At 44.7% G+C, this 10,436-nt stretch overlaps 1 protein-coding gene across 5 annotated transcripts in view; it reads left to right on the top strand.

The window, feature by feature from the left end:
• Positions 1 to 20: 20 nt before the first annotated feature.
• Positions 21 to 10,436, top strand: part of ACADSB (acyl-CoA dehydrogenase short/branched chain) — a 35,036-nt gene continuing 24,620 nt past the window's right edge. Inside the window, exon 1 of one of the 5 annotated variants that reach the window (XM_059051887.2) lies at positions 21 to 192. In XM_059051887.2, coding sequence (XP_058907870.1) covers positions 151 to 192 — 42 coding nt within the window. In that variant the 5' untranslated portion in view covers positions 21 to 150. The remainder of the gene's footprint in view (positions 193 to 10,436) is intronic. The other 4 variants (XM_067024424.1, XM_067024425.1, XM_067024422.1 and 1 more) reach the window with 4 other exon arrangements.

Below are 10,436 nucleotides of genomic sequence, written 5' to 3'. Positions count from 1 at the left end.
CGGCCTTCCGTAAGGGCTAGGGGGCGGGACAAGGGAGCGTGTGTGGGCGGGGCTCTGGCTCCACCCGGCCCCAGGCATTGGTGTGCGCGGCCCGGAGGATCGCCTGAGCCGCTTCCCGGGATCCTTGACGGCGCTTGTCCTGGGGCGCAGATGGAGGGAGCCACAGTTCGGCTGCTGCGCGGTGGCGCGCTGGTGAGTGTGCTCGCAGCAGGCGTTTTGGGGGCCCCGGATGACCTTGGCCCCGGCAGCGGGGTCTTCCCCTGACGGGACTGGGGCGCCCGGTCCACGTCCCGGGCCCGCGCTTCCCTCCCTCCGCCGGATCTGTCAATCAGACCCCTCACCGCAGGCCGGCCACGACCCCGACCTCTCTCCAGGCCTCTAGCCGAGCCGGCCACAGTTTCTGTAAGGAGGGCTGGGAGTGGTAGCTGGTGAGAAGGGGGCTAGGGGCTGGTCTAGAAGTTTCTTTGACGGAGCAATCACCTTGCATGGAGTCGGAGAGACACAGCTGCAGGGTATCTTTTGCAGGCCATTGGGTCCTGAAAGCTACCGAGTCTTGAATCTTTCGAGGCATTTTGTAGAGATGTCATTTCTCTGATGTCGTTTTTCCCCGATGATTACATTTCACCGCCCAACCCTTCCCCAAAAAGATTGTTGAAATATGAGCACAGTCTCATTCTGTGCAGTGTTCGCCCGTCCTCCTTTCCTCCGCCCTGCTCCAAAGTTAGGAAGGGACCTCGGACTTGGTCGGAGTTACCGGCCAGAAAGACAATTTCCTCTGCCCCGCATCTCACAGCTGGGACATTACATCTTGCATGGTTAGGCTCACCACCGTAGCACTGGGGAACCCTTTCCTGTCTCACTTCTTAGAACTTGAACTGAAACCTGCCTCCCGGGAATATCCAGTTGTACCTAATTCTGCTCTCCGGACCTGCAAAAACTGTTGATTCTTGCACAGCTCTTGGCGTCGGGTTCGTGTTACACTGAACATTCAGCCCTTCATCTTACGGCATGCTTTCCGGAACTGTCACACGTTTGAATACATTCATTATGGGAATTTTCCCACTGCTGGTTGTTTGTTTTTTATATTTATTTGCATTTCTCTTTGATGAGTTAAAGGCTCTTTGCTGTTTTAATATGCTGCTTAGCGGCAAGGTTCTTTTTGTTTCATTAGAGATAATTGATTTAGAGATAATTACTGTTGTTTGACTCTTTTACAGGCTTGGGGTATGAAGGAAATTAGTAAAATCATATTAGTGTATTGTTGCAAAAAAAATAACTTTTTTATGATTACTGTTTAATACTATTTTATAACTGTTGTGTAATAGTTTAGCAAAGAAAGTTCCCCGTATTTCACAATTTGAGTCCCTCTTGTTCTAGAGCCAGCATTTATTGACCACATACTGTGTGGCAGGCATGTGCTCGCTGCCCCACCTGTATCATCTCGTTTAATTCTCACAGCCATTCTAAAAAGTAGTTTAGCCTTTCAGATGCAGAGGCTCACGCTGAAAAAGATTAAGTGACTTGCTCAAAGTCACTCAACTAGAAAGTGTTAAAGGTGGGGTTCTAACGCTGGTCTGTTTCTAAATTTCACCTTCATGCACTCCTGCCTCTCCTTCCTCAAGAGATATCAAAGACCTATTGTTTGGAATTTTGGGTTTTATTGTGGCTTTCAGTCTTGCTTAGCTTTTAGAGCTCTTTTGCATAAGGTAGCAAATGTGATTGATGGCACGTTGCCTGTAACACAGTGGTTTAGAACATGAGTTCTGCAGGCTAATTGCTCAGGTGTGAACCCAGGCTCTGTCACTTCCTACTAGTATAATCATGGGCAGCTTACTTAACCACTTTGGGTCTTAGTTTCTTGATCTGTAATGTGGGGAGAATAACAGTACGTATACCCATGGGGTCGTTGTGAAGATTCATATGTAGGTATGAGTCACTTAAAATAGCGCCCAGCGTAGAGTCAGCTGTCATTAAACGTTAGCTTATATTGCCATGCGTGAGATATTGCCAGTGCTAAACAAATAGCTTGGACAGCTATGCTTACAGGAGGTGGCGCTTGAACTGAGTGTGAGAAGAAGGGATGTCTTAGGTTTAGGTGAAGCCGCAGAGGAATGAAGATTTCAGGCCAAGGGTTGTATAAGCAAAGGTGTAGAGGTAGGAGTATACTCTGCTGTTTGAGGAATAATTATGCCAGGATAGCTGATGTGTGATACATTTGCAGAGGGTTGGAATGACCCTATCATGTTCAGGGGTTAGGTCCACACTTGTTCCTATAACTGCGTGTAGCCCAAACAGGGTTGCCCACAGTCACGCGTAACAGACCTTTTGTTTACTAAGACACAGTCATTTATGTTATTTCTCATCAGTACAGAAATGACAGTGTTTCTTTATAATTTGTTTACCATCCTTCTTTCTCTCTGGTGCCAGGAAGACTAACCATAAAGATCTTCTCTGGCAGTCGTAAGATTCTCTCTCCTTTCTCTCAGGATCCTCGAATACTAACCCTATTTGGGCTCCATTTGTCTTGATTCCTTTTTTCCTAAGTGCTAGACCAGGTTTTCTCAATTTTGGCACTGTTGACATCTGAGGCCAAATAATTTTCAATTGTGGGAGGCTGTCCTGTGCACTGTAGGATGTTTAGCACCTGGGAGTTGTGACAACCAAAGGCAAAATTGCCCCTGATCGGGTACTGCTGGTGTAGACCTGTACTATTGTGTGCTCCAGAAGGGTGGGAAGAAGGGGCCATTCTTCTTACTACCTGGTAAAAAAACTCTCAACCTATTTGCTCTACCCAGTTTGTTGACTATACGAATTGATCTTCAAGATTCCAACAGGAGCGGTTGAGATTCTGAGGTGCTGTTTGCCAAAGAGTTTTACGAGCTAAATGGTCAATAGTTTGCAGAAGGAACTCAAAAGCACAGATACCACTTAGACCCATTTCAAAAGTTCACCTGTGGTGTAATGAGGCCCGCAGCTAGGGCGATACTACTGACGGTTAGCGAGGAAGATACGTGAATAAAGACTTGAGCAGAGCTGATAACTTCCTTGAGATGGAGGAATTAGATGGACTCCACATTTTGTAAATGGAGTGGCTTAGTCATGGGCAAGGATTGGGGTGTCTGGAGGAAATGTAGTTTAGGGGGAACAGAAGGAAAATTAATTCATCCTCTTTTAGACTTTAAAAAGTGTCAGTGAAATGTACCCCTGGAGAGTTTTGGAAGCTGGGCAGGAGGAGGATCTGGAGACCAGCAGAAAAAGAAGAGCTAGAGAAGTAGGAGACAGGCAAAGCCACAGATGAGTGATGTGGCATCTGAGGGAATGAAAGCACAGGAGGGTACAAGTCAGCCTTTGGAGTACATTACAGACCATTCTGGGTAAATGTTGAAGAAAGGCAAAGCAAAAGGAGAATAAATGTAGGATATCAGAGGAGGCTTTGTGACAAACATGCTTTATTCAGAATTGGAGCAAAAGAAGGAGAGGGATATTCCGGTCCTTTCTTAAGAGCAAAAGTACAAGCAGAGTCTGTGCCATGTAAAGGAAACAACCCAAGGAAAGCAGAGGCAGGTGTTTTTTGAGAAGTTCAAAATACAGCCCCCTAACCCAGGGTCAATTTATGGAGATCCGGATTGAGAATTGAGGCAGCGTGTGAACTTGGTCCATGGAGCCGTGAAGAACTGCTTGAGGCTCTGGTGCTCCCTTGACTCAGTTTGATATTCACCTGGGGGCAATGGAATATGCCACACCTGGTCTGGAACTCAGGTGTCCTTACTTCCATCTTAACTGTTCTTTCTGCTACCAGCCTGGTTTCCCTAACAAGGAGGGTGGGTCAAAGAAATTCCCAGTACCTGGTAAGGTATTGGACCCAAGTTAACTGCACAATTTTAAAAAAAAGTTCATTACTAATCCCATCTTTTAAGATTCCTCTGGAAATAAAGGGCAGTTAGTCTCTGGTTTCGTTTTTGTACACTGGTAGTTTGGGAAAGAGAACTTGCTGGCTTGGCTAAGGTCACACGGAAGGCAAACAGGCCTCCTTTATGCTGGTTCCTGGCACTGTAACCTGTCTTGGTTTATTTAGCCCACTCCTGAGGCAGTCTACTATTCTTCTAGAAGGTGGTGATATTATTAGGAACTACTAGTGGCTGGAATGAGGAGCCTGAGACTAATGGAAGGGAAAGGTTACCTGTTTAGTTGTTTTCGAGAACAGCTGAGAACAGAAGCTACCGTTTTGGGAGAAAGCAAGCAGGGATTAGAGAGATTCTGGTGCCAACGTTTTGGCTTGGGCATATGGAAACAAAAACGATCCACCTTTTTTGGTGGGGGTGGAGGGCTGCGTTGGGTCTTTGTTGCAGCGAGCGTGGGCTACTCTTGGTTGTGGTGCACGATCTTATTGAGGTGGCTTGTCTTGTTGCGGAGCACGGGCTCTAGGCACGCGGGCTTCAGTAGTTGTGGCTCGCGGAGCGCAGGCTCAGTAGTTGTGGTGCACGGGCTTAATTGCTCTGCGTCATATGGGATCTTCCTGGACCAGGGCTTGAACCCGTGTCCCCTGCATTGGCAGGCGGATTCTTAACCACTGCGCCACCAGGGAAGTCCCAGGATCAACTTTTAAAATCTAAAGTCAGGTATGCGGTACTTAAGTCAGATCTGAAAATGGACATCCCAGGTTTAGTCAGAATTCAGTAAAGTTTTGCTTAGTAGAAGACTGGGAGTCCTTGAACTCTTAAGGCATAGAGAAATAAGCATTGTGTAATTTACTGAACAAAAGAACATATAAACCCTGGAGGATAAAACAGCATTAATAAGTATAGGGGAGGAAAACTGTTCCCCTTTTCCCTTCTAGGTTCTTTAGCTGGTCTGATAATTAAATTGGCATGACAGATTAACAGGAGAAAAACAAATTTTGTACTTAAGGGAAGGGAGCCCATAAAAAATATGGGACTCAAAGAAGTGACCAAAACCTGTGGCTTTTATGCTCTTTAGACAAAGAAACAGTACATTTGTGAAGAATTGACAAGAAAAAGAGGTTTGGGCTTGGGGTAGCTAATTAGTGAAGAAGTAACAAGCTTTGTTTATGTAGCCTTCTCTGCCCTCAATTCCCTGTCTCTGGTGATGAGGATGCCTTCTACCCTCCTGGTACAGGGAGAGTACCTTTCACAGGGGAGATTATTTCCTGTTTTCAGCGGGGACAGAGGAGGTCAGTATCCTTCTTGCACTGCTATTTCTTAAGTATCTTTAATTCAAAATGGTCAGTGTGGGGACTTTCCTGGTGGCGCAGTGGTTAAGAATCCGCCAGCCAATGCGGGGTACTCTGGTTCGAGCCCTGGTTCAGGACGATCCCACGTGCCACGGAGCAACTAAGCCCGTGCGCCACAACTCCTGAGCCTGCATGCTTAGAGTCCGTGCTCTGCAACAAGAGAAACCATCACAATGAGAAGCCCTCACACCGCAATGAAGGGTAGCCCTCCGCTCGCTGCAACTAGAGAGAAAGCCCGCTCAGAGCAACGAAGACCCAACGCAGCCAAAAATAAATAAATAATTAATTTTAAAAAAATGATCATTGTGCCAAGGTGGCATTTTTAGGGGTGGCATATTCTGCTCCCCTTTATAAGCAAATCCTCATCACGCCTCCTCCTCCTCATTCTTTGCTATAAGGGAAATTTGCCTCGGCATGACTCTGCCTACCTCAGCACCTAAGGCAGTAGGAGAAAGTGTGTCCAGTATAGTTCTGACATCTGCTGATTACACACCGAGTCATAGGTGTCAAATCTAAATTCTGTATTAAATATTGGCCTATCGCAGAACTGTTTATATGCAATGTTAATAACCCTTTTACATCCACGGAGCATAAAAACATCAGGAAGTCACTGTTGCTTTTTGCTTACATTAATTACCCTAAAGCGGTAACAAGCAATGAGCATAGTTAAGCACATTGGTGTTTAATCTCGTGTTTATTATATAAAAACTTGGCATGAAGGACCTTCTTTCTACTACTACTTCCTTTTAGGAATACCTCCTAAGTATATGTCCTTTAAACAACCAGTACACAGTGTTTGACATAAGAAATAAAATGTTTAAGTATTCATTAATTCTTCTAAATCATTGATACAATTCTCGTAAGCCATACCAATTCCTATAATTTTAAAGCTACAACATTTTGTTTCTCTAATTTTAAAGGAATTTAATTTACTCCTTTGGGTGTGGGGGAGGAGTGATACAGTTCTTTAAAACTATTTATTTTCAGTAGATGATTGTAGAATCTCATGAAGTTATAAGAACTAATACAAAGAGATCCTGTACACCCTTCATCCAGTTTGCCCCGAAGGTAACATTGTACAAAACTATAGTACAGTGTCACAACCAGGAAATTGACATTGATGCAAACCAGTTTTACACATAAATGTATACACTTCTGTGCAGTTTTATCACGTGTAAAACTGATTTAAATCTCGGGGGACTTGTTTCAAAGACATCAATAGAGTCATTGGTAAAAGTTCCCAGGATAAACTAGTTTCTTTAGTTTAATTATGTATAACTATATTTTGCAGTTAGGTTCTTAAGAAGTCCATAAAAGTGTTCTGTAGTGTGATGCTGAACATATTATTTAAGACCTACATCTAGCATTTTTAAAAACAAGCCTGCTTTGAAAGCCCAAAGAATATGTGGTTCAGGTATTTATTCATTTTAAAACATCTTAACATCAAAATTTTTATTATTAAATATTTCTAATAACACAGGTAAGTGTGGGAAATAATATAGCTGGCACCCATTTCCACACAACCTGCTTTTGCTGTCTTTTTTTTTTTTTTAAGAAATAAAACAATTCTGACATAAACCCTGCACTTCCACCCTCCCCACAGAAGTAACTTGTAACTGGGGCCCAGCAGTGAGGCCAGTTTTGGATCACAGGACTGGAGATCAGACAATAGGTAGCTGATCTCACTCAGTTTATTGCACACAATTAGCACACGGCACGGGTTAGTCAAAGTAGGGAAGCTAGACAGGGGGATAACAGGCCCTCCCAGGAGAAGTCTGGAAAGGAGGTGTCTCAGCATGAGTGGCAGTCCTGGTCCAGCAACGGGTGTGGAGACAAGCGTGGAGGCGCAGTCGCCTTCTGCTTCAGCAGGGCCTTCTGGCAGCGTCCATCTGCAACAGCCCAGCAGCGTGGAGTCGGGTCCTCCAACCAAGAGCCTTCAAGTCATCTCTTCTTTTGAAGGAGTCGACCAGTAGGTGTAGTGGTCACGGTGCCCAAGGGGTCTTGTCTCCAGCAGTTGCTCCTTCTGTTTCAGTGACGTCTCTCCTCAGGATTTACCAGACAAATTCCTTAACACTCTTAACTTATCACACTGAGACGCTGGGACTCCACGTTTTCTGCCATGACTCCATCTTGACTTAACTGAACATACCTCAACTCCCGTGAGTTTCACACGAGGTGCGTGGGAACCCTAGCACAAGAGAAATCACAACATAACGACACTCCTGAGGCTGATGTGTATGCCTCCTGTTTGTTTTTAGACTACATCTGTTTGTATCAATGAGAATATATACCAACATTTGGTGTGTTTTTAAAGTGCATAAACGCCATCTTCCTGAACAAATCCTTTTGCAAATTACTTTTTGTGCTTAATATATTTTCAGGACTTATCCATGTTGATACATGTAGCTCCCTAGTTCACTTTAACTGCTGTAAAGTATGCTGTTAAATCAGTATACCGCGACTTCTGCATTCCTTTGTTGATAATTAGATTCTTAGTTTTTCACCATTTCAGATGTCATTTCATTCTTTGCATGTTTGTAATTGTGAATATGAATTCAAATGGAATTGCTGGGCCTTCGGGCATGTATGTCTTTATCTTTACTATCACTTAGGGCAGTAAGTACATCAGTTTTTACACTAACCCGTAAAGTATACGGATCTGTTCATTCCCTTCCACCCACCACAACAGCTTGTTAAAAAAAAACAACAACTAGTTCAACCCTTTTAAAGGATGGTAAAGAAGACTTTATCCAGGAAGGGCCTACTGCACTGGGGTTTTGCAGCAGGGATGTGCGATCAAGCTCAACTCCAAATACAAGGACAAGTGGATATTTATAGCCAAGGAGCAGGGTGGGGGTCAGTGGGTAGAAAATTCAAAGAGAAAACAGCAGGAATAAGGGGGATTCTTGCTAGACCCACACTCTACAGGATCTTGCCAAAGGCGGACCAAAGTGATGAGATGCCAAGGGTAGGGGATTTTCATTAATCTGTCCCAGCAGGATTCTTACTAAAATTGGATAGAGCGGCGTTTGAACTCAGCCCAAGGTTGGGACCTAGTCAGAAAGAGGAGCTCGACCCCTTTGGGTAAGGAGAGTCTTTGTCAAACTACCCCAACACTTCAGGGTCAGATGGGGGGCAGGGGAGAAGCGAGAGGAGGCTGAGGAACGTGGGGCAGGAACGAATGGGAAGAGAATGAGGAGAGCTGAGTGTCCTGGGAGTCGGAGAGATGGAGCATCTGAAAGGAGGGGGCGCTCAGCTGAACTGAGTCAGCTGCAGTGAATAAATTGAACTCCCAAAAGCATGGAGATGTTTGATCTTGAGGGGAGGAGATGCTGGTGATTGGCGGGGAGGCAGAGCCATGTTGGGGTGGGCTGAGGAGTGAAGTAGACACAGCTGGTAGAGCAGCTCTTCAGCAATGTGTGGCTGTGAAGGAAGGAAGGAGGAGGGGCCGGTCACCGGAGGCAGATACCAGACTCAAGGATGGTCAGAATTAGAGCAGGGAGAAATGGAACAAACATGGAAGCCAAAAGTATGGCTGAGCATCTTGCAGAGGTTGGAGGGGTGGGATCCAGAGAAGAGGTAGAGGGACTGGCCTTAGGAGGGAAGAGAAAATAATAGGTGCCAGTGCAGGGCAATGTATGGGGTTGGTGGTGAAAAGTTGAGGCGGTTCCCATTTGTTGGCATTTATTTTCTCTAGTAGAAGAGGTTATAAGCTGCCAGTGAGGGGTGAAGCTTTGAGTGCTCTGAGATAATCATTTCAGAGAATGAGAGATCAGGTTGAGGTTGGTGACTATAAAGCTGTGAGTGTGTGTGTGTGTCTGTGTCTGTCTTCTGGATGCAGGCTCGGAAAAGGTAATCATTGGACACATTCTTGGTTAAGAGACTTGATTGTACTTCCAGTGAAATAGGGGAAGGAGTTGATTACAAAGGGGGCACCATGAGGGAATTGGGGGAGTGATGGAACTATTCTGTGAGGAATTGTGTTTGGATGCACCTCTGAATTTGTCAAAACCCATGAAACCATACATCACAAAGGTGAATGTTATTTTATATATAAAAATAAAATCGAACCAGCGTGTAGAGGGAAGATGGAATTCAGGCTGTGGTAAATGAATCTCACTGTATTACAGGTTCTGATGTTGTGATTTATAATAATGTTAAAAAACAAAATTTAACCAAGTAAATTTGAAGATCTAACTGGCTTTATTCAATGGTTATGAATTGGGTGGCATCCCATCTAGTAAATAGAAGATCATTCTTAGGAGCTGTTCAAAATGGAAGGATTTTATATAAACAGGGCTGGGCAAAAGAAAAGAAAGGGCTATATGGGGTCAGGACATCTGGGAGAAGGCGTGCACCCAGGTGGTTTTTTTATTTTATCAGGTACATTGCTGCTGCTTCCTCTTGGTGAGGGGGATGGAGAGGGCCCAGGTGACAGACAGTCTCATTGGTACTGACCAGAAAATTCCAAAGTGGTTCGTTAAGATTATACTTCCGGGGAAGGTCAAAACTGCAGTTAGGTCATGTATTAAATCTAGGTTTGATATCATGCACTTTAGCACAAGTGATGCCATTTTGGACCTGTGGTTTTTCTCTGTAACAATATGTTTTGATATCATGCACTTTAGCACAAGTGATGCCATTTTGGACCTGTGGTTTTTCTCTGTAACAATATGTTTTGGTCTTTCTCCATGGGCCTGGCTCACAGCTCCCCAAAACTTTGGGATTTCTTAGGTAACAAGAGCAACGGGAGCATCTTTTGTTATAATATTTGGTCTCTTGTCCTCAGTTCCTGAAATCACTTCTGAGCCATAAAGGTTAAATGGGTGTCTTGTTATTCAAAACAAGCTCCTTTCAACCACTCCCGAGTTTATGTTAATGAGGTGACTTGGGAAATACCCAAGAATGGGGGCTGGTTGCCAGGGGAATGAACCACAGGTTTGGAGAGTTGGAACTTTCAGTCCCACTCAACCTACTGGGAGGGAAGAGGGGCTAGAGGTTGAATCAGGGGTCACATGAAACCCCCATAGAAATCCAGAAGGACAGGGTTCTGAGTCTCCCGGCTGGTGAGTACATTGAGGTGCTGTGAGTGTGGTTCTCTTGGAAAGAGGGCATGGAAGCTCTGATACCTGTCCCCATATCTTGCCCTATACATGTCTTTATCCTGTTACCCGAAAAACTGTTC

This window comes from Kogia breviceps, chromosome 2, assembly GCF_026419965.1.
Source record: "Kogia breviceps isolate mKogBre1 chromosome 2, mKogBre1 haplotype 1, whole genome shotgun sequence".
Classification (NCBI taxonomy): Eukaryota; Metazoa; Chordata; class Mammalia; order Artiodactyla; family Physeteridae; genus Kogia; species Kogia breviceps.
This window is presented reverse-complemented; position numbering and strand designations above follow the sequence as displayed.